Source organism: Rhea americana, unplaced genomic scaffold, assembly GCF_003343005.1.
Source record: "Rhea americana isolate MKP2758 unplaced genomic scaffold, rheAme1 scaffold_210, whole genome shotgun sequence".
NCBI classification, from domain to species: Eukaryota; Metazoa; Chordata; class Aves; order Rheiformes; family Rheidae; genus Rhea; species Rhea americana.
The window spans coordinates 28122-55256 of NW_028186259.1; the positions used below are offsets into that span (position 1 = coordinate 28122).

The window sequence follows — 27135 nt, forward strand, 5'->3', positions numbered from 1 at the left end:
CAAAATGATGCTCCTACACCAGATCATTAAAAAAAAAAGGGGGGGGGGCAAACTGACCTTTAAAGCAGCTTCACAGACATCATCAGTGAGGCACTCCATGAGGTAAGATCCCCCCCAAGGGTCTGCCACTTTAGGAATACCTGATTCGTCTTGTATTATGATCTGTGTATTCCGAGCAATGCGAGCACTCTTTACTGTAGGCAAACCCAAGGCTTCATCGAATGAATTTGTATGCAAAGACTGTGTACCTCCAAACACTGCAGCCATTGCTTCAATTGTAGTACGAATAACATTGTTAAAGGGATCCTGGAAGGGAAAGGAAAGCACTGAAGCATAAAGGTTCTGCCAAGCGCCTAAGCATGTTAACAATTTAATAAACTCAAATTGGAGAKGATGGAATGGTTAGTCTGGATAACTTCCATCCTGGAATTCCAAAAGTCCTGGAGTCATGAATAGCACATCTGGCAGTCAGGTTACTAGTCAAGATCCTCAAGATGTGTTTTGGAACAAAATGTGATATTTTCATTAATGACAGTATTACAAAGGTAGGAGCTGAAACTTGATGGTGCTGTAAAACTGAAAGACACCAATGGGAGAACTGCGATATTAACCAAAACAAACRTATAATCTGGACTACAAGGTACAGAATGAGAGTCAGTTTAACAGAATATAACCTCAGCCTTTTAGCCAAGATTTTTCTCAGCTCATTTTAGACATCTAGACAGTTGAGATGTATATATCTGTCCTTATAATCAAAGAAGAATTATCATGTTCTCTAGGGGGTGACTAGTATGCTAAAACAGRGTAAAGAATCACTTGCTGCAGGTGTCCATCTCCTTCATTTGATTACTGAAGGAACTTAACATTAGCTTAGATGAGACATCTAGTTTTTGACATGTTTAGATGAAGTGATATGTACCCCAAATAATCAAGAGCTATCAGTGTTGCAGGACTTTGAAGAAGGCATAAGGAATCATGACATCTGTGAATTAAACTATTTTCCGTAAAGAGAGGGAATTAATATCATTATTTAACAAGTCTGTGGTAACACTACCTACACTGGATTCTATTTCTAGTTCAAGTATTCAAATTACAAGAATTACAGAGAACTGTGATTTGGATGAGCAAGATTGTTAGAATCTATTTTATGAAAGCTTACCTAGCTAAAAAAAGGCCAAAGGGAAATATATTTGCTCTCTAAAATGTATTAGGAGTAAACCACTCCTAATGTAAATATGTAAATGTATGTTCATATGTAAATGTATAAGGAAAAGCTATATCAAAGTTAATAAAAATGCTTAGGCAAGAAAAAAGGGTTAGAGCTTGCCAGAAATACACTTACACTGGAGACTGGAAGAGAATTTATGATAGTTTTAGTAACATTAATAGTTTGCACTCAAATAGTACTTTTAATCTGAGGACCCACAAACGCCACTGTTTCAAAAGTCAGTTAATTTAGTTTCACTGCATTCCTGTGATATAAATATTGCATTTATTTAAAATAAATAAATAAATAAATAAATAAAGACATGACACAGAAGTTAAATAACAATCGCTGCAATCAGAATAGAATCTAAAAATAACTCTTATTGCATGACTTCATTTGAGAAGCAGTTCTCAGAACAAGAACTGAAATCCAGTTCTGATGTTGCTTCAGTAACTACATATGTGGTCACAAAAGAAACAGCAGAAAGYGCATACAGTTTCAGAAAAGCAGCCAAACTTTAACCAGCACTGGTCTCTTCAGCAACCAGAAATATGGGCGTGAATGACTTCCTTGACTATGAGAAAGAACTTTCTTTCAATCTAGTGAGCTTGAGACAAGGGTGCCCCTACTTCTCCATTCATCCACCTTCTTGAAGGGATAATTTATTTAATCARTCCAGGAGAGAGCTTTATCTGTCATTCCTGAATTAATACAAGCATCTTTCTGCATTTATTTCTCCATTTAAGAGCTTTTAATCCTATTTTTAATTGGAGTATCCACTAGAGTGGGAGTACATATGCTTAAGACAATGAGTTCAGTATGAAAATAAGACCAGACCATGAAAAGCTAGGCACTGAGACTCTGGATGTCACCATACCTAAATTAAYTTTGTGAATACAACCTAAAGCTCTTAATGTCAATGCTTTTACTTAAGTAATGAAAGGTAGCCCAAATTGTTGAASTATTCCTAACTAGAAATTCAAGAAGCAACACTGCTGGCATTCAACAACAGCTTTCTGCTTACGTGTTTAAAAAGACAGATTCAATATTAGYGTGTACATTTGTCAGAGTAGGACAAGCTGTCTCATTCAGAAAGTTGCATCTTTGTAGTAAAGTAAAAACAGCAACGCCTTTTAGATATAYGCAACTTAAGGACACATCTAAATCATGCACATTATAAATCAGAAAGCAGCTTGAAGTTCACTTTCTAACCTGCTCAGTGAGTGACCAGCCTGAAGTCTGACAATGAGCTCTCAGAAGAAGAGATTTGGGATCCTTGGGCTTAAACATTTTCTCTATTAGATGAGCCCACAGCCGCCTCCCAGCTCTTAGCTTAGCTATTTCCATATAGAAGTTCATGCCAATTCCCCAGAAGAAAGAAAGTCTGCAAGRAGAGTATATAAGCAGGATAAAATATTAAAACCATTCTAATAATTGTTTCAGTAATGGAAAAGACATGTGGCGAGTTCTCTAGTTAATTTATTTACATATATAACCCTCACATAAGATGATGGGAATGTTCTCAGACACTGATGCCAGTTGTAATGGAACAGCACATATTTGCACTAATAAACTGTCTTAGCCTCCAAACAGGATGACTGCATGCAAACAACAGTGGCAATAGTGCCAATAACTGTTAGTGTCCTCAGGGACTGTTTTTTTAGGGGAGCCCTAGGTCAACCAGTGCTTCAGCAGGTCACTAATACAGACAATCACACTCTAGTGGCAGAGAACGTGCCTAGGCACAATTTACTGCAGCAGGTATGGCTCATGAACTACTTAGAACAAGGTGATGTTACATGCATTCCTCCTCCTAAGGATCAAAATCGAAATCAAATATCAGTTCCAAACTGGGCAACATACCAAGAAACAGATTCATTCATCTAYTTTTTCCTATTTATAATTTCTTTGATCTATAAATGTAAATATGCATAGTTAAAGCAAGTACAACTCCTATAAAAAAGAAAGTACACTTTTTAACAGTCTATTAGTTACAAAAACAATCTGCTAAAGGCTCTCTCTGCTTAAGAATTTGCTTAAAGATTCTCTCTCATTAGAAAGTCTAAAAATAAAGCTTTATCTTTTTCTGTAAGTCTCATTTCAGTCTTTTCACAAATCTYGGAAAGAAAATTTAATTCAGCTGATTCAGATAGGCTGTTGCACAGTCAAGCTATATGATCCACACTCTTTTATAGACTYGTGATATAGTTAGAGGATTTGAAAACCAGAACCACCAGACCACTGAAACTGTGGTTCCACTCAATTTGGCAGTTACTATACAGAGAGAAAATATGCTGGCCAAAATGTACTGACTTTATAGGAAGTTTGTAATTGTAAATTCTGTTTCAACTACCTGAACTTTCCTTTGYTAAGCAAATTTTTTTCCAAATTTTTCAAAAAATGGTGAACAGAATTGAACAGTTAGTGAACAGAAGATTCAATAATACTATAGCWTAAAACAACTGCAAGAGCTCTTGACGGATTCTGCAATCTATACTAGATATAATGTAAAGGTTTRGGGACCTTTCTGGACCAGAGGCCAACTGTCACACAGACCTTGGCAGTGTTTGGGCTTCTGAATGAGCTTTATCCGGTTTATTAACATAGATGTAATTTAAGWGTCTGTTGAACCAGGTATCTTTTTGCACTTCTGAAATTGCACAACACAACAACAAAAATGAACCTGCAAAATGAGCACTGCTAATGTCATTTGTACAAGAATATTGAATTACATTTGAGATTCAATTCTCAAATTGACTCTTCCAAAGTGAATTTTGTACTTGCAGATTTGTTTTGCTCACCTTGGTGCAAATTCATCAATGGTAAGGCCAGCTTTAAGTCCAGTTCTGCAGTATTCCAAGCCATCAGCTATAGTATAAGCTAATTCYAGAATGGCATCAGCTCCTGCCTCTTGCATATGGTATCCACTAATTGAAATTGAATTAAATTTTGGCATATACTGTAAAAATAAAAGACAATAGTGTATGACAGCAGAAGGGGAAAAACCATCAGACAGTTGTGCTATCAGTGTTGACAAATAGTCCATTCTTTGTAGATTGACAATATAACACATCTCCATTAAGTTGTGTTTGCAGATGTGCATTTCAGTTTATTCAGAGGCCTACTGGTCACATATCTGATCTCACTTACTCTAGCTTACAGTTGAAATCGATTGAGTTACTCTGGATTTATTATAGAATTGGTAAGGTTGGAAGGGACCTCTGGARATCATTTAGTCCAACCCTCAAGCAAGTGGTCCATACAGGGATCAAATCTGTGACCCTGGCATTATTAGCACCATGCTCTAACCAACTAAGCTAAACCTAWCCCCAATAGAGGGGGCAGGAGCAGCACAGGCAACGGGCTGAGGAGCAGAAAGACCCATCACCACCCCTGGCCAGAGACCTAGAGCACAGCACTCTGGGGAGTGCTGGTAGAAGTGTCCAAAGTGAGAGCCTCCCACCACTCTGGGAGAGGGACTGGGGGRAAAAGGGCCTTAGCAGASGATGGTTTTGATTCATCRACCCCTGGGTTATAAGCCCAGCKTGCTTCCGCTGYGCCACTCTGCTTCCCATACATAGAATGGTAAGATTGGAAGGGACCTCTGGAGATCATCTAGTCCAACCCTCAGCGTAGCCCGTACAGGGATTGAACCCATGACCTTAGCATTAGCAGCACCACACTCTTACCAACTGAGCTAAACCTAACCCCAGCTAAATGAAGTCCTATTATTCTTCCCTCTCAATATAGTAAAAATGCTTTTACATTTTTACATTATTCATTGTGCTTGTATTATCATAATAAGGCTCTTTCTTTGGACTTGATTACAGGCTGTGTTCCACCTTTCCAACGAAACTGGAATTTAGAAACATTTGGCACTATTGAACTTTCAGTCATAATATCAAGACTTCACTCCTTTCATTATCTCCTTCTCATGCTCCATTTCATAGCAGAAATCCTTCAAGATTTCTTATCTCTTTGCTCCCACTTACAGCTGCACCGTACTTCGTAACCATGTGGTTTTATTACCTTTTGTGCAAAAAATAGCCTCCCTAATCCTCGTCTCCAAGCTTCTTTCCTTCCTTTCAGGCTTAGCTTCATCTTAGAGTCAAGGCTGCTTTACATTTGGCCGTCTAACTTAATAATCCTAAAACATACACTGTAAGTGATTTGGGATCTTAACTTCTCCTCCTTCCTCTTTCCACAACCATTTCATTCTTCATTATGAGAAGTCTTCCTGTCTTCTGCCTTGCTTTGTAAAGAGCTCTGCAAACTCACAGTTAACTAGATATAATAATAGAACAGAATACATTTAAACAATAAATACCTTTGAGGTGTACTGAAAGATGTCAGCAATAATCCGCATTGATGGTTCTGGGGGGAAAATGTACGTATTTCGGACCATGAACTCCTTCAATATGTCATTTTGGATCGTCCCTGTCAGTTTGGCTTGAGGCACTCCCTGCTCTTCTCCAGTTACAATGAATGTTGCCAACACTGGAATGACTGCCCCATTCATCGTCATAGAAACAGACATTTTCTCCAAAGGAATTCCATCAAACAGGATTTTGGTGTCTTCCACTGTATCAATGGCAACTCCAGCCATTCCAACATCCCCACGAACTCGTGGATTGTCTGAATCATAACCACGATGGGTGGCTAGATCAAAAGCAACTGACAATCCCTGCTGGCCAGCTAGATAAGAAAAAAGGAGAAAAAGGAAAAAAAAGGAAAAAAAAAAAAAAAAGAGAGAGAGAGATAAAGAGATTGATTCCGAAGTGCTAAAAAGGCTTGCTTTAAGAAATGGGCCTAATTTTATTTTATTTTCACCTAGGCTTGGATGATAAATCAATTTGATGTTAAAAACAGTTCTCTCTCCAAACTTATGCAGGGTTTTGTAATCTATGCAGAATTTAAGCTTTAAATTAAAAAGCTTTTAACTGAGGAAAAAAATGTTATAGTCCTTTAACCTCAATCACAATCAAAATGTTGCTTAACAGATTATTGAATAGCAGTTCAGCCACAAGTTAAAAACGTGCATACACGGACAGCATTGTGGCTTATGTATGTTAATTGTACTTAGCTTAGCTGGTAACAAGTGTAGGTCACATTATGTGTTTAATCTGTGATAAAGAGGAGATAAAGACAGACTGATACCCTAGCTCTGCTCACACATGTGGTTCCTTATTAATGTGAAGTGCTGCATTACTAAAATCTGCAGTAAGAGAGAGTTATTCATATAAAGCAGGGAACTGGGCAGTTAGAGCCTGTCAGACTTGTTGCAGTGACCTAAAAGCAGTACCTGAAACTTCACTAAACACAGACATTCACCAGTGTTGCTGTTTCTTCAGAAGCTATCTGCTCCTTTTGCAAATCAACTACTCAACATCAGCAGAACTGTTGTCAGATGTCAGCTACCCTTGTTGCTCTAAAAAGCTAGGTGTTAGCTTTGAAGCATAGTGACAGCAGCTTAAATTTGTATCCAGTTCATTGCTCAGACCACCGAAAGGAACTTCACTGATTTTGAGATTAGATAATGAATTGTCTTCCAGTATTCCTTTAATTAAATTATTTAAAATGCTTTACAAATAGTTAGGCCAGATTCACAATCTATGCTAAATAATTCAATATTAGTACAATCATTAACACAAAAATAGATAAAATGACAACATCACAATGTCAGCATTTGAATAAACAGAAAAAATTCCTGGCAACAAACATTCTTGCATAACTGAGCAGTGCTGCCAATTTATTGCAATGTTAGCACTTTGCTTGAGCAAAAGGTTTGAGCAGTAACACAGAGTATATTCATAATGTTTCTGTTGAAATGTCTGTTTGCAGACCTCTAAGAAATCACAAATACAGAATATTAACCTACTGAGATTTTAATAAATGGACAGAATCAAAAAGACATACTTGCAAGAATACAACAGCAGCTAATACTAATCCRCTTCATATTAGCTAACACTGGTAAGGAAATCAACCCCTCCCACCTCACAAATATTAACATTTTGAGTAGGAAGGACAGTAAAATGGGATATAAAAGCTTCCCAGAGGTATTATTCAGAATGTAAATTTTAGCGGTCTGTTTTCCTTGGTCAGATTTTAACTGGCCACTCTTTAGAAAGCTGCTGGTTGTAAAACAGCAGCTGCATTCTATCAAGATCAGATCACTTTTTGGAGTGGTTTGGGGATTCATACCTGAACAGTATACTATGATGATACTGCAGCTATTATCTAAAAAAATTGCTACAAGGCACAATACTCTGCAGAAATACTAGGAAAACTGCTCTCAAATAAGGATAATATCAAACTTCAGGAAGCTGGCTTTACTAGTACCTCACTCATATACACTTATATGAGTACACTGAAAACTTAGCAATACGAGAGGGAAACCCAAAATGTCAGAACGCACTAATGCCAGAGTTTAACTAAGTGACAAAGTTCAGCAGATTTTTCCACCRCAAACCTCACTCATGATCACAAAACGAGACTAAAGCGCTCCACAATCTCTGCTAGTTGGACCCTGGGACGCAGCCAAACATTGTCTCTATCAGCACCAAAGCAGAAGATCTAAAAATAGCATGCAAAACATTCATTTGTCCATCTCAATGGCAAAATGAAACATGGACAGTTACAGAAAGATCTTAAAAATGCAACAGAGAAGAACCTAGCAGAAATCAAAACTCATAAAGCTGAATAACCACATTTGCTATATAATTCTCCATGTGATTGCTCTCTATTGCTTTGCCAGGTGATGTTCTCTGCCAAACCAGCCGTCTTACCTTTAATGTTGTCCTTGTAGAACTTGTTGCTCTCCTCCACAGTGCTGAAGCCAGCATATTGGCGGATGGTCCATGGCCTGTACGTGTACATGGTTGGGTAAGGTCCTCTAGTGAAAGGTTTCACCCCTGGCAGCTCCTCAGGAAGGTTTTCTGTGTCCCTCTTGGAATACAAGGGTTTGATGTCGATGCCTTCTGGGGTGTGCCATATCAAATCCTTYGGGTTTTTACCTTTCAGCTGCTTCTCCGCGAGGGCGGCCCACTCGGGGTGCAGAGGCTGCCTGTGCAGAGAACGCCACGCCAGGCGAGAGGCTGGAAGTTGTGSCAGCCACGTGCAGTGGTGGGGCCAGAGGCGCGAGAGGGCATCCTTGGCTCTCAGCATGTTTGCCCCAGCAGGCGCCAATAAAGGATAAGCTGAAGGAATTAAAAAGGCAGAACTTCATGTTTGGCACTATTATATAAATTTAAGGCRGGAAAAAGCCAGTGGGAGAGGTCAAGCAGTTTTCTCCAGGCAAAACAGTTAGTCAGGAGAAAACAGAAGTGAATTTATTCACTCACTTAACTCCCCCCCTTTCAATCAGCCAACACATAAAGCACAGCGAAGCAATAATCCTCCGTCTTCCTCTAGCAAGGGAAAACATTCCTACACCTCGGGGCTGCGGGCCCTGCAGAGAGCGAGCTGCCAGGGACCTGCYGACACCACCGCGGTGCAGAAGGCACCTTGGGCGGCACCAGACCTGGAAGTGTACCGAGGAAGACAGGAACAAGAAAGTAATACTGCGCATAGCAGTAACACGCGTTGCTGAGCTGGTCCCACCAGGCACGGGGGAGGAGCTCAGCCACCCGGGAAAGCGCACAGCTCCCCCGCTGCTCCTCAGCCTCCGCGCCGGCTCGCCCTCGTACAGCGCCGAGCACCGCCGCTGCCCCAGCTCCCCTCTTCCCCGGCCCCCCAGCTCGGCGGCCTATAGGGGCTGGGGAGGGGGCAGAGGGCCGGCCCCGGGGCTCGCTGCCCCCTGCCCACCTCAGAGAAGACAAGGAGGGGGGGGGGGATCGGGGAGGCCCGAGACCCCCACAGCGGCCTCCGCGCCCGCTGCTCGGCCCYGTACCTGCCGCCAGCCCCAGCGTCCGGCGGCGGCGGCAGTGCGCAGGCGCAAACCCCGCCCCGCCCCGCCCGGCGCTGCAGTGCGCATGCGCCTGGCTGCGCGGGGCGGCAAAGCGGTTTCCCAACGGCTCGGCGGTTTGTTGCGGAGAGTCGGTCTCGGCGGGAGCGCTGAGGAGGCGCCGCGGGCGGTGAGTCCCGCAGGGAATGGTGCTGGTGCGCGAGGTTTATGCTCCATGTTACTGGCAGCAACGGGGAGCCGGAGGCTTTTTTTGGCGGGGGGTGACGGAGACTACAACTCCCGGCATGCATCGCGCCCAGCGGGTGGGGTGTGCGGGCTGGTGGGCAGCGCTGCATGCCGGGAGTTGTAGTCCTCCCGCCCTCTGCTTTCCGTGTTGGGGAGGGGGAGGTCCTGCTGTCGCGACAGCCGTCGCCGCGGCGATACGGCGCGGTGTCCTGAGGTGTCGTGCTACGAGTTGAGGCTGGCGCTGGTAAGCAGGACTGCGGCCTCCATGTCACGGAGTTTTTTAAATGTTTTCTTGGTGTCTGCCGTGGCTGTCGCTGCTGGGGTGAGTGCCTGTCGTGTCGCGACAGGACTGCGGTCCGGTGGGCGGCAGCCCACCCTTTCCGAGCAGGCAAGAAGCAGCCTGAGGGAATGGTTGAAACTGAGTAGAAATAAGCGTGGATTTTCGTGCATCGGTGGGATGAAGCGGGCTTGGCGGGAGCACCCGAGAGCTGAAGGCGAGCGTCCGTCGTGGGGGAGTTGTCAAGCGTCTCCCTGGAAGCTGTGAGTAGCGGAGTGGCACAAGAGGAGCTTCTGCTTGGCCTTGCTACCCTGGCAGTCGAGGAGGTCTCGCCTGCATCACGGCGCCTGATTTTGGACACGAGGCTTCAGGAGTGATGTAGGAGTTGGAGGAACAACAGTGGGAGTGATCGGAGCTCTAGTGAACTTGGCTTAAGAAGACAGACTACATTCGAGTCGTTCTGCTCAGGAAAGAGAAGGGTAGCGGGATGTAATGCTTACTTTCATCTTACTTTCATCAACAGATTAGGTGGTCCTGAGCACAACTACAATTAGGTTGTCATTACTTCCATTTGTCATGTAGCTATTAAATTTTTAAAAAGTGATGCAAAACATTCAGACTTCCCTAAAAGTCAGATGGAGATGTTCTTCTAATGCTCCTGCACTTAAACAAATACCCTGTGGTACATAATGCCTAAATGTTTGCATTTTTCCTTCCTTTTTCTTGATAATGTATGGTTTGTAATGGATTATAATTGCTGGGTTTTTTGTGTGTGTCCTGGAGGGCAGTGTTTTTCCTCTTCCATTTGGTTTACAGATAATGAAACGCCGCTACACTTCTTCCGGTAAGACAGAGGAGACTGCTATTGGGGGAACAGTAAAAAAATCCCGTAAATCAATACCTCAGCAAGGGCCTTCCAGCAAAAATAAGGGAACAGATGGAAGAAAAAGAAAACAAAGTCAAAAAGGAGAGGTAATTACTGCTTTGGGTCAAACAGGTTAGAAAAGTTACCCAGGAGAAAAAGAGGGATTTTGCCCACTTTTTTCCTAGTGGGCTATGTAGAGAATATTTCATGAAATCAAGATAGTCCTCTTGAGGAAGTATCTTCAAGCTATCCTTAGAGATGCAATGCTATAGCTACAAAATCTGGAAACCAGGAGGCAATGCGTGCTACTATGTGTTTGACCAGTAGAGGGAAGTATTGTCTGATAATTAACAAGAGGGCAAGCTGGCTGTGCTTTTGAGTACAGGGATAAAATGTGTGTTCCTTCACCTCAAGTGAAGCTGATACAGTTCTGGAGAACATTCTTTGTTGTACACATTTGCTGTAAATTTTGCTTTTCAGAAGATGACTCAAACAGGCAAATGGAAAGCTAAGGAACACAAGGACTATTCTCCTGCAGGTAGGAATACATTCTTTCCTTATATTTTTCTTAAAGCAGTTCAGTGCTTTGGAAAAACACTGGAATCAAACAGTAATAAGTGGTATGTTGAAAAGATAGATATATGAAATACACACTTGAAATAAGTTTAATGATTTTCTTTCTAAACAGCAAAAATGATTATTTGCAGTACAGTTTGGTCACTGCATTTATATAATATGTGCTACATGTGCATGTATTAATTGTGTACTTTGGTTTGCAAGTAATATTCTCTTGTTCTGGGTGCTTGTGATTATTCTACATTTTAACTCCCTCTTCGCAGGTCTCTGTCTTATATCTTAAGTCTAGCATATGTGGCATTCAACATATAAATAAGACAAGGCCATTGAGTTTCCCATTTATTTATATTCCCACCCTCTTTATTTCATTCTGTGTTTTCTTACTTATATCACTAATGATTTGGGAAAAAATATCTGTTTAGAATTAAAGCTTTTATAGGAAAGAACCTTTTCTATTTTGTGTTTGCTACACAACACTGTATTTACAACTGTGAAGTACAAGTAAGTACCACTTAACGTGGCTAGACAATGAGCTGATATTTTTTTGAGAAGGAAAAAGCTTAACTGATACATTTTTTTGATCACCAGATGACTGAATTATTTACTATAAATCTGTTTATCCGCATTTGATAAATCCTAAAACTTCCCTTTTTCTTTCTTCTACTAATGCAAACAAAAGAAAATAGTTCTTCAAAAGAGATGAAGCTAACCAGTGCTCAAATAGCATGTTGGCAGACTCTCTCAGAGAGCAGCAAGCAGTTTCTGGAAGCTGTGATGGATTCAGTAATACTGTAAGTGCCAGATATCCTAGTAATTCTTTTCTGTCTGCTTCCCTAAGCAATAAAGTAAAACACTATTGCCTAAGCTGGAAAAGTGTTGAAGGTTTTTTTGGACAATGTTACTAGCTGTGTATGTTTTATCCAGTGTAGTGTAATGCTTTTTTATCTGAAGTTGGAAATTCTAATCTAGAGAGGTTTTGACTGTCTTTACTGGCTGAGATAGTTCTGCTTGCTGGCTGTCTGGTGAAAATTCTGCTTTATTTTCTTCCCAGATCTGTTCTGTGCCAACAAAGAGATAGGAAAGAAGATGTTCAGAAACACCTCAATTTATTGAAAGAAAGGTAAAATTCTTTTTTTTTTTTTTTTTTAAGGAAGGGAATGTGGTTTACTCAGTTATTTTGTACCATGCTGATAAAATTGCTCCTGGGAACAATCACCTCTAGGAAGTATTGGAAGGGAGAGTTGATACAAAATCAAGGAGAGAAACATCTTGACAGTACTAGTCATACTTTCTTATTTTCGTAATACAGGATGCTGAGATTTTTCAAGACCTTAAAAGTACCTCCAGGGAAGTTGGGCAATCTAAAGAGTTTCTCGAGTCTTCAAGTGGCAGAGAAACAAACGCTTGAGACAAATGAAGAGTCTTTGATACAACTGCAGGTATGAAAGGCAAGAATGGGAACAAAATGTGTCTTGTCTGTCTTCTGCTTCTCAGAGTATTGTAACCAGAAGGAGCTGCTCCCTTATTCATCATTGTCATCCACATTCACTAGTAAGCAGTGTGTCTTTTTGACTGTTTTCTCAGTGATTCAGCTGGTGCTTTGGAGAAAAGATTGAGTTGTGAAGTCCTGACTGCTATATAAAGTACCATCAAGAGATGGAAGAGATGATAGTTCTGTAATCCTGTTAATTTCTTGTTCTAGGTTTTTTCTCTCTTCCTCCTCACCTCCCTCCTCCCCCCCCCCCTTTTTTGTTCCTCTCCAGTCTTTAGGACAATTTGTATGGGGACTCTTGCACAATATTTTATACACAAGTGGCACACTGTCCTTAGAGCAGGTTTTATTGTTGTTTTTTCTTTTTTTCTGTCTCCTTTACATTAGGAAGACGTAAATGAAGCTGAACGATCAGCAGGACACATAGATGAAACTATACAGCAACTACAGCACAAAATCCAGGTGCTCAGGAACAAGTTGAAGGAAGAAGAAGAAAAGGCTAGGAAGGTATTTACAACAAATGTTGCTGCATTTATCTAAGGAGAAGGTGTTCCCAGTGCTAGCCCATCCAAGCTGTTTCTACAGAGAATATTATACAAGGGACGCCTCATCTACCTTTGGGAATGTACCTTTCAATCTTTCCAAAATCAATTGCAAAGTTAAGCAATTTAGGTTTTTAGAAATTGGATGATGACAGCCAGTTTTCTTCTTACTTGCATTCTTTATTTATTATTATTTTTAAATTTATTTCTTCTCCTTCTAGGTATTCCAGGAAGATTGTAGTGGAGCACTGCACCTTCCAGAACTCCCCAAGCACAGTTTAAAGGCACCTACTCTGCAGGTGAGCAGGGGAGTGTATTTTCAGAGACACCTTGGCAGTGAGGAAGAGGGCAACAGGAAGTGCTTTTATCCCTTTGCCCCTTTTGGCTAAAGAGTTTATATATCTGAAGGGTGTTTTGTTTTGTTTTGTTTTTCATTCAGAACTATATGCTTGTGTGGGTTGTTTGTATGTGAGAGGATTTTTTTTTCATTATAATCTAGAAAGTATGCCATGTAAGGACCACCTGCGTCTTCCTAGTGACCATATAGTCCTAGGGAGCATGTAATCATTTCTGAAATAAATCACCATGTAATTCTGATGGAAGGAAGTCTGTTGCATTCTATGTCTTTGATCACTCTAAACTTAAAGATAACTGTGCTGCATTAGCCTGATGGAGTGAAATTCCTGTTGGAATCAGTAAAATAAATCTGTTTCTGTCATTGCCTATTATTATTAATATTTTTTTTTCTTTAGGAAGAAATCTTGAAGATAAAAAATAAGAATGGTCTTTTAAAGGATATGAACACTATTCAGCAGTCAGCTGAAATGAGGAATGTGTTAAGCCTCATTGAAAAGATCTATGAGAAGGTGGACTTCATTTGAGAAACCAAATGCTTTAAGCACAGGATAACCTCTGCTAGTATTCTGTGCTAACGCCGAACAACAGTTGTTCATCATGGAAATAGTGCTTTGTTCTTAAAGGTTTTATTCTTGTGACTGCTGAATTTCTGTTAAAACATTGTATGTGAATATTGGAATGTAAATTCATAGATACTTTTGGGGACTCTAGTGATTTAGGTACTCCGTGAAGAAATTTTTTTTTGACCAGTGAGGACCTCTTCTAATGAAGATATATCTTCTTAGGGGAAGAAAGGAAAATGAGTTTTGGGTTTATTTGGGCAATGTATTCCACTGTATTTGGACTTTTATATCAAATCTGTAAATCAGTAAATGCAGTGCCCCTTCTGAAACTAACATTTGTTTCAGCGTTAAATCCTCTTTAAATTTGAAGCATGTAGTAAAGATAAGTCTATCTAATGCAGAGTTGCAAACCCCCTTTGTAGCTTCATTACCTTTTTTAATAAAAAGGCCTGCACTGCAGGAGATTGATTTTTATCATCTGTAGACAATTACTTACATTTTCAATTTAGTGCTTTAAACAAGACATTTACACCTAGTTTATCCCTGTGGCTGTGGAAAGCAGAGGAGAACATTTTGAAGTCAACTGTACATTTTCCCTATGGATTTCCATCTCTTCTGTATTTGTCAATGGTAGTATTTCTCCATTAAAAGATCCAGTTATTATAAAGCACTTTCTCTAGCCAAATTGTCATCTGGAAAATTACCAGTGTTTTTGATACTGACTTACCAAGAAAACATTTGTTCATTTGTTTACAAGATACGGGTACCCTTAATGAGGCATAAGGTAATTATCTCTGTTCCCTTCTGAGAGATTAGAAGCTTTCTGTATAGTTGCTGTGTGTAGGATCAGGGCAAGTGGGTATAAAAAAGAAGTAGACAGGTTTATGATGGGTGTATCCACCGGTGACTACTAAATGGTTAGGAAGCAATGCTGATACGGGAAGTCTCTGAATGTTGATTTACTTTTAAATCATGCATGTTGATGCTCTCAAGGACAGGATACTGAGCTCAAATTAACTTTGATTTAGCTATTTGCAGCATTTCTTATCTTCTCACTGGAAAGACTGTAATCAGAGTGCTTTTGCAATTATTCCTACATGGTTAGATCTTGATCTTAGTATCATAAAACTGGCCTGACAGGAATGATCAAAAAATCAGGCAAAGGGCCAACAGGGCTGCAATTCTGCTGCCCCAACACAATGCTTGTGGCTGCACAGTTAGATTGATTTCCTGTTTGGCAAAATATGTCTCAGTTTGGTTCAGGTTTTTAATTCCTCATAGCATGAAGCTTAGCTCTGAGCACGAATTTGACCTCTGAGAAGAAAAAAGGTAACTCTCAAGTACGTAGCAAATCCTTAATTGATACCTATGCAGAAACATTAAACTTCTCAATGAAAAATTAAAGGTTCTTACTGGAGCTCTGTACTTTTGAGCAAGCCGTTTAACAGTGAATTAACTGTGCTTATGGAGTCCCTCCTCCTCAGAAGGTGTGGTTGGCTCTTGCTTTGAGTTCCGTGCTCCCCAAAAGAAATAATAAAGCTTTTAGGAATGATATACCAGTTTGGAACAATCCAACTGTATTTTTAGTGTTAGTTTTTTTTCTATTACTCTGTCATTCCTCATGCAGAAGAAGCCACAAAGCGAATGCTTTTTCTTATCTCCCAACTTCAAGCTCATTATTACACTCTGGAAGGACGAGCTACAAGACTGTTCGGGTAATAAGGTAAGCAATCAGTTGGTCTGTCACTGCAGTATTTATTTTCAATCTAAATCTATTTCTAGACATAAAGCTATAAGAAGCATCTTTCCATAAAAGTAGCTGTACACTTGAACACACATCAACATTGTGTTTAGATATCATTGCACACACATTGACATAGCACTTCTGTGATGTGGAAGCAATTTACCCTTTGGAAATGGTGAGAAAATGGAATATAAGCTTCAAGAAAAGCAGATATGCACATGTGACTGTAGAAAGGAATTTTTTTACATTTTTGTGTTTGATGAAACAAAGGAGGGAATTTGGGGAGAGCTTGATACTGATGATAGATTACACTGATCCTGAAAGATTTTATCCCATCTAAGGCACAACTGTGTTGATGTAACAATGTAAGGTTCACTACACTCCTCAGCATTGATCTGGGRAGCAAATTGCCTGTACAAATGTATTCTTAACGCTGTAGCTTATTCAGCCCTTAGTTTGTCTTCTGAGGACACCAATAAGCAACTTAGTGTTGGTTGTTAGATTGTTCTCCTGCTAAACAAACCCCTGTCACTTAGAAACTGGACTAAATGTCCAGCCTGGAAGTGAATTTCAAGCTAGGAAATGCAAAAACCTTTGGAAAGGAAAAAACCTAAAAAACTGGAATGTAATAAATCTTAGAAGGAAGACAGATCAGTTCATTTGTATTTAAAATAAGAAAATAGAAGCCTTTTTCTATTGGTAACAGATCAATCATAATACAGTGATCTCAGAAAGACTGATTAATTTGTGGTAGAAGATCTGCTATAAGGCTCATATGTATGGCTGATTTATATCATCCATGCCGAGACCCTTCTATATTTACAGCACTTAGTACTTATTTCCTACAAAATCATAGGAAAATCATGCTGAGTAACACCTACCCTGATATTTGTCCGAGTCAGTTGTGATCTATCTGTGGGATCAGTCCCTTTGCAGCAGCCAGATGTGTCTAATAGACAAACATAAGATATAAAACTAGATGACCACATAACTCTTTTTTACAGAATTTGCTGTTCCATCTGCAATCTTGAGTTGTGGTTGATTGCAAGATCCTTACTAGGCCAAAGATTAAAGGTGCTTGATGGCTACAATAATGTTACGCTCAGCTTGTAAAGATAAAACACTGTAAGATGTAGTAGGATTTATAACTAAAAAGTATTTCCTTTTGTTACAATTATATGGATTGATACAGATGACTAAAAGAGGGAATAGTGGATGTGATACTTCTGGGAAATTTAGGATTTGAACTCTCTGCTTGGACATTTTAATTAAAGTTATGTTTTGATGCTTCTCTTTTCTTTGGCAGACCATAATTAAATTATTTAGGGTGGACTTGGCTTGCATTTGCAGAAGAGGTGACAAGAAGACAAATATTACCAAAGCAACTCTTTAAACAATAGGATTTGTGGCTGGCATTCTCATGGGATCTTCTCCACTGAACAGCTTACTCTGGAGGATGCACTGTACCAAATCATAGCCTAATAAATTACAGGTTGAATGAACATAGATAGTATAAACTGTTCATTAGTAGCTAGTAAGAGAGCTCAACCATATCTAGGCTTAAAGAATTTAGTGGTAATGAAATGCTTTTTCTGGGTTTTACCAGCAAAGGCTAACATGATTTTTTTGGTCAGACATGAGAAAGACTTCTTTGTCAATCTCTACATACCTGCCTAATGTTGCACGAGAAACCTGGGGTAGAACAATATATTAAACCCAGGACTTTCTTACTCCAACTTGATATGTGAAACACCATCACATCTCATTAGTCTGTGCACATCCATCTATTGAAAAACAAAATCTTTATTCCCCAAAAGCTTTCCATAGGAAAATGGGGACTTGTAGGAGTTGCTGTATTTTATGAAATTGTCAGTTATGTCACCCAGTTCCCATGCATTATTACTTTTCTGCATGACTTTTCACACCTTGTCTGTGTTTCCCAAGAAGGTCTGGAGGGAAGATGCTGCTGCTGAACTGTTCAATTAAACTGCAGATGCTGGAGAAAATGTTAATGTGTAGCTTCCCTGAGTCCCTCAAGGTAAMACAGAGCTGACTTGTCTTTTTTTTGTGCTATTTTACTCCATGAATCAGGACATTCATCAAGGAATCAAAGTTTTGGGGAGATGGTTGTGGTTCTTGTGGACTGTTTGTTGTTTAGATGACTACACCCGAGAGATCTGTTTGGTTCTGCTTATTAAACCAAATCCACATCTTTCAGTAAAAGAAGCAAACCAATCTACTCCCTCTCCAAARCAACTTGAGTTGCTATTATTGGACGATGGTTTATCTGCATGATAGTATGTCTTACTGAAGTATGTGTATGTATTCATCTATGTTGTATGTGTGCCTGTGCTTGAAAATCTAAATATATGCTCTCATCTCTGTGTTCCTGGTTCAGYTGCTGGTTTATAAGGGGAGATGACAGGTGCTACATTAATATGTCTCAAAACTGTSTTCCCTTGACCCTTTATCCTGCAGGTTTATGGAGCTGTGATGCATATCAACCGAGGGAATCCTTTCAAGAAGGAAGTGGTGGTGGACTCATGGCCAAACTTCAAAGCTGTTATCACCCGGCCACAGAGGGAGGTAGACTGAGGTGTTATTTATCTTTGTTCCTGAGCTGTGGRTCCAACAAAGCTTCCTCTCAGCTTTGAGAGCTTTGTGGATGGGGCTAGCTTTAGCAGGAAATGGGTGGGGACCATAAAATGTAACAGACCATCCCAGGTGGATGCCAGCCGAAAGCCCACTTTAGGGAGTGTTCCTGTTTACTGAAATATATTGACTAGCAATTATAGGCTAATCCAAACTGTCTGTAAAGTGCATGCTGCAACTGATTGTAAACATCTTGAATGCACTGTCTAAAGAGTAACTTGCATAGCTTCTGCAGAGATGAATTTTACCTGCACTCATGCCACGTGAATGCACTTTCCCAGATTTCTCTGGTATCTCTAGATTTTGTATAGGCAGACAGAAAGAAAAGCCTAAGCTTGTGATAGGGAAGGTACAGCTTCAAGGTGAATGAAGAATCTTTTCAGATCTTTTGTTTCATCACAGACCATGCTAAGGAGAAGCTTGGAAAGGGCATTGCTTCAGCCCCCTCTGTCCACCATTGAAAAGCAATCAGAGTTGCGTAGATTTATCCTGGGGGTAGTGGATGCCTCCCCGCCCCAGGCAAGGAAACAAGCTCTTGTTGGGCTGTAGTTTCATATTAGGTACTGCAGTTCAGCTCCCTGTGCTGTTAAATCCTTAGCACGTTCTCTGGGACAACCAGCTCTCCCCCCAACAACTCCTAGGCTAGCAAAACAGGAGTCAGCACAGGCCGGGGTCAATCCCCGGTTGGCAGTTTGGATATAGCTAGTCTGTTTTGGAGGTTGAGACTTTAAGAGTATTGACATGACTGCTGTTTCAGCTCTTGACAGACAACAGGCCTTGGTGCTATTTTGTTTACCAGAAGAGATGTAGTCTAAGTATCCTGACCTTGGGGAGGTAAATAACACGGCATTGATTCTGGGAGAGACCAGCAGAAGGGGTGAGTTTTGGTTAAGATTAGGCAAGAGTTTTGAGAAACTGCTGCCAAGCCTAGGTTACTGTGCCTGTATCTAGTGACTCCCTTGGGTACATGAGGGACTTTTTGCTGCTTGCTGCTTGCTGCTTGCTGCTCTTAAGGCACTGTGGAGAGCAATAGATATTTCTGCTCTCTTGCTTGAGAGTCCCTGCTGAAAATACCAAAGTAAGCATCCTAAAGAAGCCACTCTGAAGCTCCAATTATTTGTTTTATCTATGGAGTTGGATTTTGGTGAGTTTTGATTCTAGTAGGAAAGATGCATGGGAGAGGGGGAGAATTTTTAATTCCTCCATGTTTTTTCTCCTTAGAATGGCATGGATGACCTTGACCACTACACCAATGCACATGCAGTTTTCTACAAGGAGCTACAGACTTACCAGGAGCTACTGGAAAACACAAACACTATCAACTGGGGACAGATTTTTCAGATACAAGGTATAGTTCATCTATTCTGCTTTTCTAAACAAAGCAGAGCTGTACTATCTGTTTTGAAAAGTCTTAAGGCAGTGTAGGTCCTGTCACCCTACATTATATAAGGTTTCTTGTATCTATGTAAAGCACAAGATGCAGGATTGGGCTTCTCTAACTTTTCAATTTCATCCATGTTGTATTTGCTATCACCATCTCAAGTTCTACTTTCAATTATTTCCTTGCTGGAAGACACGTTTATTTATTTTATTTTATTTTGGTCACAGGATTCTGTAGATGACATATAGACTGAGCACTAGTGATTGTGAATGTGGTAGCTAGAGGTCTTTTGAAAGTCAGCAGTTGGAAGCCAAACCTAATTCCCATTGAAATGGGAAACAAGATTGAAATTTTTAAAGGTGAAGGTTACTAATTAGTAAAATAACTTGCCTATGCAATAGGTGAATTCCTGGTGACTTGAAATTCCTGTATTAGGCCTGGCTAACTTACTAAGGCTCTAACTGAGTATAAGAGTTAGATGGGGAGGTTACTGGGAGAGGGTCTGTATATGTCCTTGTTGTTTTGGTGATCAGATTAGATGAATAGTGTGGCAGCTTCTGATCTTCAACTATATAAAGCTATGGCCATAGCATAGAGAGAATCTTGTTAGTAGTTTTGGAGGTTTCATATACCTGAATAGTTCCATAAAAGGTGTAATCTTGAGCTTTTATTTTCAAAAYATGCTTTCTTTTTAAAGTGTCTCAGTGTATAATTTTTTATACACACAGGGCTCCAGGATGGAATATGTGAAGCGTCTAGAACTGTGGCTTTAGCTAAACAGGTGGATGTGAAAACATCCTGTTTCCGGATGGTTATCCATTCAGACCCGGATACATTGCCAGATGTCAGACATCGGTATGTGTAATTATGCTGATAAATGTTATTGCTCTCGCAATATGTTTGCAGAAAGTATTCTTGCATTAAAATAATAGGAAGACTGATGGGCTTTCTCTGTGACTGGACCAAAATTTGACTGGGGAATGGCTTGGTAAAGAGGGACTACTACCTTAAATATTTTTCAAGGGTTTTCTTTAATCAAGGTATCATTTTGGCTGTTGTTTATTCCAGAATAGTCCCTGTCCCTTCCTCTCCTGGCATATGAATAGCTTCCAGAGGTTCCCTTTCCATCTTCTTTGCGTTTCCTGTGTTGAAGCTCCTTAGGTTTCATAGATGAATCTGAGATTCCTGCAAAGTGTTTTTCAGAAGAGGGCTTTACAGAACTGTTTGAGGGCCTTCTAAGTTTTCTAATATCCCTTTGCTTGCCAGATATTGGTCTGTCATCAGAGAGGAAGAATAGGAGAACCAGAGGCTCAGTTTCTCCCGGAATTAATTTCTGAGCAGTAAATTTGAAATCCAGAGACAATCCACGAGTTTAGGAGGCTGAGAGATCAGAAATCAAATCCCTTCCACTCTCCTGTGGCAGCTAGTATGACACTTGGGCTATGTGCCTTCCTTAAATGTTGTCCACTCCTCCTGCAAGGATTAAAAACACTCTGGAGTGTGTTGTGTGTACTTAAGACTTCACATTTGCAAAGATCTAATGCAGAAAACATTTTATTCAGAAGAAACAATGCAATTTAAACTCCCTCCTGGGATGTTTTTAAAACCTTATTTATATTAGATTGTTACTAGGACTGGGAGATAACTTGTCGATGACTTAAATGGGAAGTGTAGAGGGGCCCTCTCCTACTCAATGATTCTCAGACCTCCAGCCTAATGAACTCAACTATCTTTGATTCCCCTTGCTGGTATGAAGTTGGAAACTATTCAGCTAGAGATGGTGTCTTTAAACGTAGTGCAGTTGCTTAGAGAATATTAGRAACAGCTTTATGCCTAATACATTTATTGTACTATTTCTTAGGATGGACCCTAAAWTAACCGTGGCTTATCTGAACATCTCCCATGCCAGTCTGCTCAATGAAACCTGGTCACGAGGAGGCAATCCAAGGTGCCAGCAGTACCTTGCTAACCTCATTTGCTGCTTCCCCAGTGTTTGTGTCTTGGATGACAAAGGATGTCCCCTCTCCTGGAGCCTGACAGACCAGTTTGCCACTATGATTCATTCTTATACTCTTCCAGAGCATCGGAGGAAGGGTTATAACAGGCTTGTAGCTACGACTTTAGCTAAGAAATTACATAGCCAGGGCTTTCCGGCACAGGGCAACGTCATGGAGACCAATATGCCATCTGTAACATTGCTAAAAAGCATGAATGCCCAGTTTCTTCCCTGCTCATTTTTCAGAATGATTCATACACCTTTTCATTTTTTATCTAAACCTCACTTATAGCCCTACACTTCAATTCTTTATGCATTATAGGAATTATTTGGTGACATTTAACAACTTGAGTTATATCAGAAGTCAGACAAGAGGATCCTGTGTAAACCTAAAATCAAACATAGTAATTGCTTGTGACTTCTCTGCTCATGGCAAACTGCTTATGGCAAATCCAAAAGACTTAGGAATGGATGTAGGGTTAATAGTTTTGTTGTAATTCAGTTCTAATTGATATTCCYTTTGTACTGCCTCTGATTGAAGAATTCCTTCTGTATATCCTCTGTATAACCTCTTTCTGGAATACCTATAACAGAATCCYTGGACATCTTTATCCCCATCTGTCTCACTTCATATCAGGCCTCAGGCCTCTCCTTTCCCTAGGATGAATTAAGAGACTACTCTGTGAATTTAAGAAGAAGAGAAACTTGTAAGAGTAATTAAAAGATAATTAAAAAATAAATTTGAATTCAAAGAAAAAAGCTTTAKAAAAGAAGTCTTTCAGTATCCMATACAGGRAAAATGACCTGGATGAGGRGATGGAGTGCCTCCTCAGCAAGTTTACWGATGATCTCAAGCTGGGAGGAGTGGCTGACAAACCCGAGGGCTGTGCTGCCATTCAGAGAGACCTGGASAGGCWGGAGAACAGGGCGGAGAGGAAAYGGGAATGGGCAGAAACTGAAGCACAGGAAGTTCYGCCTGAACGCGAGGGGGAATTTCTTCACTGTGAGAGTGACGGAGTGCCTGGACCAGGTTGCCCAGAGAGGTTGTGGAGTCTCCTTCTGTGGAGATCTTCAAGGCCCACCTGGATGCAACTGTGTCTGACATGGTCTAAGTGACCCTRCTTGAGCAGAGGGGTTGGATTAGATGATCTCCAGAGGTCCCTTCCAACCTTATTGATTCTATGATTCTATACCAATATCAAACTTGCCTAAAATTTGGCAAGCAAAAACTGTGTGATATTTTCATTGTCTCTCAGTCAAGAGAGCCCAAGTAGGGATGTATCTTTAAGGGGAATGACAACATTTTCTAGGCACATAGGCATCTACACTTTGCTAAATCCTGAATGCTGTTGATGAAATTCTGGTCTCAGTGGAATGAATGAATGAGGATTTTACATAGGTCTCCTGGAGCTGAACTTTTATGCTTTTTGATTTGATACTTAGAGGATTTCCTGTCTGTGTTATGGTTGAACTGTACCACTCTAGAGAGTGCTTGGGAGCAACAGTAAAGATGCTATAATAGACAGCTCTGGGAGAATGTGTGAAGGTCTCATGTTTGCTAAAGCTGGTAAGACTTTTATACAAGAGCCTCCTGGGAGAATAATAATATGACTGAGAAGTTGTTCCTTGAGGAGCACAACTAGAAAAGCCAAGTTACCTATCATATAAAATGCAATGGGTGCTTTATATGTTTGGCCAAAGGCATCTAGTGCCCAAGGGTATCTTTCCTGATCTGCAGCTGCTGCTCCAGAAGACAAGTGTCACATCAGTCACATTTGCTAGCTCCATGTAGATGGAGTGTGTGACCCATTATACCAAGTGATTATCCTAGACTTGTGATTTCTTAGCAGAAACATAAGATGAGAAAACATGCTGGCRGTAAAGCACAATTTAACTGAAAAATGCAAATTATGGTGGATAGCATCATGAGTGTCAGACTCATGGATTTAAATTAGTACGCAATGAAGAGCTATGTGTAACCCCATAAAAAGGGATGGGGCCTGGTTTGATAGGCTTCCACTTGGGAAGCTGCCACTGATGTATCCGTACAGCAAATTTTTTAGCTAATTTCCTGACTGGCATCTGCAGGAGCTATTTCACCTGTGTGTGTCATGTTGCAGCTTTGTTTTGCACTTAAACTACTTGTCCTTTCTTCACATAGCTGCTTTGTTGTCTCTCTGTCCTCCTTCACTAATTCCACTTCCATGTAGTCCATTAGCTAGGAAAGGCTGTTATCTGAATCTCAGTGCAATTCATGTGCAGGGTATGTACAATTATTTTTCACTGAATCTTAATCCTGAATCCTTCAGATCTGGTACAAGCCGGCTTAACCAAGATCACACAAAAAGAAAGACATAATGTAAAGAATTGAACCTGGGTTAACTGAGACCCAAGCTAGTGCTTTAGCCACAGGCTTAATAGAAAAGTCCTGTTTTCATTTCCAGATCAGTTACACCATAACAATGCATTAGTTTTGTAAACGTGTTAAGTAATAATGAAAAAAAAAAAACAACCAGCTCATCCAATACTGTGTTGTCCTCAGTGGGGAATTAAGTAATGGGTCAATTCCCCTCCATTCTCCATACATGGTGTGATAATCGCTAATACAATGAGGTTACACAATGTTGGCTTTTACCAAGCATTGAGCATCAGAGGGGCCAGGAAGCAAGTTTGTTGTTATACAGAGCACTCTGACAGACATTTATGTTTATTTTTATAGGGATGACTCCACTGAAAATCTCTAATTCTGAGAGAATAAAATTGTCTCCTTCCTAGTCTTTGTGTTAGGGTATAATGCAGATTTCCACTTATCTCGGTAGTGATAAAGTTTGTTTATAAATTTAAAAGATCTCCTTGATACCAAACCTGAAGGAGCAGGATGGTTCCTCCTGTGTGGAGGTAGTGCTGACAACTGTGTTGAGTTTGGCAGATAAAGGAAGTTCAAGGTATTCTGTCCTTGAGTAGAATAGATATAGGAATTTCTTCTGGCTGTAGCATTTTTCATATCATTAAGTATTGTGGAACTGGGCCAAGAGTGAATAGAGCATGCATAAGAAATAAGTTCAACTAAAGGCTGTGGTGAGGAAGACTATTGATGACCACCAGAGGACCCTAGAAGACCACCCGAGGGCAGGAATGTGCATGCGTCAATGACGTTTACATATGATAATGAAGTTCTTGAATAAGTAATGAATATATTGATAAATTCTCAGAAAAATAATGAATATGTATGCATCAGTTGTATTTAATCTCTAAAGCTAGACTCCTTGGCACACACATGAGGTGCAGAGAACCCCTGTGCATCCAGCACCATCATAATAAAGAATGCCTGCTTTCTAACGCTCCGAMATTGAGTCTTAGAGAGTTTGATTTGCTGACTTACAGTAACATCCTAAGTCTGGAATTATTGTCTTTGTGGTGCTCATCAGTTTTCTGTGAAGAAAAGAGAAGATAAAGCTTGCTGGTTGGTTAAGCTGGGTTTACAGCTCTATGTAAACCAGCCTGTATGTATYTCATTCTGGTGAGCCTGATACTGGACCAGTGAAACATCTGCCTGATGAGCCTCTTCCACTGCCCTGCTGATGCAGGAGATGACATTTGAAGCCCTCTCTATCTGGGCTATCCTCCTCATCTCCTGAAGCACAACCCTGTTCAACATAGAATGAAAGAGTGATTTATGCCAGCTGCAATTACAAACTGGATGATAGCAACAAGCAGCACAGAGACATTTGTCAACTGCAGTAAAGTGCATGTTTTGCAAGACACCTGTTTTTTCTATTGTTTATCCAGGCAGAAGTCCTTTGTGGTTTTCTGCTAGACAACATAAGCTCTTCCCACTCAACATCTCATCTCAGATGCATTTTCTAGAGTTCTGACTGTTTTTGTGTCTTTTTTCAAATTTTCAGCAGATTGCCTTCTCCTTTGGCCAGATCTGTTGCAGCATTGTTTGTTTTCCTGTCCAGTTACTATTCCAGGAGTGAGGGAAGAAACACAGTTATGGTGAAAAKTTTTGTGAATTCAATTGATTTTAAGTCTTCTGGGAAGAAAAGCTTTTAGCTATGTATATCCTGTCATACAGTGGATGTGGATACCTCAGAGCTGGCTGGCTGCAAAGCATTGCTCTTGAAAGTACTGATGGCTCTGGGATGAGATGGAAACGAGGACTTAATGCCAGTGCTTCAGAATCTGATTTTATTTCCAGATACATTTCAAAACCAAATTCCAGAGGACATTTGTAACTTTTACAGTTTCTCTATATTGTATAAATTAATTCAACTATCTCTGGAGGATTACCTGCTTTTCTAAAGATATGTTTCTGTCTTGGTCTAGACCACTTTAGTACCTTGCAGAAGACAGATAGTTTCAAATGGAAGAACCCATGTTTCACAGAGCATCTGGTCCAGTCCTTTCTGGTTCTTTTTTGCACTTTAAAAATCACTAGACTTTATTATTTAGTCAGTATTTGCTAGCTTTTCATGTTACAGCCTCCGGTTATAGCATGTCTATTTACCCATCTATCCCCAGAGACAAGCAAAGAATGATGCAGCAGCAGTTTCCTCCTGATAATTTGCCTTGTGARCAATGTGCCACTGTTGTGGAAACTGCTTCCACCACACTGCATTGGTGCCTTCTACTCATAATAAAGTACACCAGAAAGCATCATGCCATCAAATGTCATCTAAAAAGCCTGGATCTTAGCCCACATCCTTCCACTGGGAAAGAGGGCAGTGGGAGACTTACTGTACCACCCTGCCAGTGACAGGGAGTTGTTGTGCTTTCTGTTGCACCTGTGTCAAAACTGTGTTTGGTTCATCTGAATTCAAAACCAGTCTGGCTAAAGCAGCCAGATCTGACCTCCCAACTGACCCTGTTTTGAGCAGGAGGTTGKCCTAGAGGCCTTCAACAGTCCCTTCCAGTCTGAATTATCCTGTGGTCCTATGAGTCTATTTGTGTTCCAATTTTGCACCACAATTTTGCTTTTTCAAATTCAGCAGAATTCGAATAGGTGTAACTAGAAGCAACATGTGGCTRTGAAGAGAATATCTGTGTTTATAGTTGCTATATTCTGGTGAATTTGCTATATAYCTCTCATATTTGGAGGATATCTCTGTGTGAACATGTTCCCAGCACTGCTTGTAAAGTTCCTCAGTCCTGAGTTAAGATTCAGTTGTTTAAATACTAATGGAGGACAATTCATATTTAGGTTTAAGCTTGTGTTTACCTACTGAAATGGAAGGGGCCATGTTGACAACACCTCACGGGAGTCAGGTCCAGCATAAAAGGAGTCCTATTTCTTTCTTTTTTTCTTTTCTTTTCTTTTCTTTTCTTTTCTTTTCTTTTCTTTTCTTTTCTTTT

At 40.3% G+C, this 27135-nt stretch overlaps 3 protein-coding genes across 5 annotated transcripts in view; 2 read left to right on the forward strand and 1 right to left on the reverse strand.

Annotated features, from left to right (window-relative positions):
• Positions 1-9142, reverse strand: part of MMUT (methylmalonyl-CoA mutase) — a 23013-nt gene extending 13871 nt beyond the window's left edge. Inside the window, exons 1-6 of one of the 2 annotated variants that reach the window (XM_085304839.1) lie at positions 9096-9142; positions 7993-8403; positions 5535-5902; positions 4009-4166; positions 2420-2591; positions 58-306 (exon numbers count right to left, since the gene is read on the reverse strand). In XM_085304839.1, the coding sequence (XP_085160965.1) occupies positions 58-306; positions 2420-2591; positions 4009-4166; positions 5535-5902; positions 7993-8371 (1326 nt within the window). In that variant the 5' untranslated portion in view covers positions 8372-8403; positions 9096-9142. Of the gene's footprint in view, positions 1-57; positions 307-2419; positions 2592-4008; positions 4167-5534; positions 5903-7992; positions 8404-9010 lie in introns of both variants that reach the window. The other variant, XM_085304838.1, reaches the window with a different exon arrangement.
• Positions 9143-9183: 41 nt separating this feature from the next.
• On the forward strand, positions 9184-14674 carry CENPQ (centromere protein Q). 2 transcript variants are annotated; one of them, XM_085304840.1, is made up of 9 exons: positions 9184-9279; positions 10429-10584; positions 10958-11015; positions 11733-11844; positions 12105-12173; positions 12363-12492; positions 12933-13052; positions 13309-13386; positions 13840-14674. In XM_085304840.1, the coding sequence occupies exons 2-9, from the start codon at positions 10432-10434 to the stop codon at positions 13966-13968; spliced, it is 849 nt and encodes a 282-aa protein (XP_085160966.1). In that variant the 5' UTR covers positions 9184-9279; positions 10429-10431; the 3' UTR covers positions 13969-14674. The 2 variants fall into 2 exon arrangements, with proteins under 2 accessions (XP_085160966.1, XP_085160967.1); XM_085304841.1 differs by lacking the exon at positions 9184-9279 and adding an exon at positions 9457-9579.
• A 2783-nt stretch (positions 14675-17457) lies between these two features.
• Positions 17458-22072, forward strand: GLYATL3 (glycine-N-acyltransferase like 3). Its single transcript, XM_085304856.1, has 5 exons — positions 17458-17789; positions 18230-18337; positions 19625-19751; positions 20513-20639; positions 21646-22072. The coding sequence occupies exons 1-5, from the start codon at positions 17712-17714 to the stop codon at positions 22070-22072; spliced, it is 867 nt and encodes a 288-aa protein (XP_085160982.1). The 5' UTR covers positions 17458-17711.
• Positions 22073-27135: the final 5063 nt, after the last annotated feature.

What these genes read in the sequence shown, in the direction of transcription:
- CENPQ (XM_085304840.1), top strand. Translation starts at nt 10,432, where the DNA reads ATGAAACGCCGCTACACTTCTTCCGGTAAGACAGAGGAGACTGCTATT. An exon ending in AACAAAGTCAAAAAGGAGAG is followed by an intron (nt 10,585 to 10,957) that starts GTAATTACTGCT and finishes TTTGCTTTTCAG; the next exon opens with AAGATGACTCAAACAGGCAA. An exon ending in CAAGGACTATTCTCCTGCAG is followed by an intron (nt 11,016 to 11,732) that starts GTAGGAATACAT and finishes TGCAAACAAAAG; the next exon opens with AAAATAGTTCTTCAAAAGAG.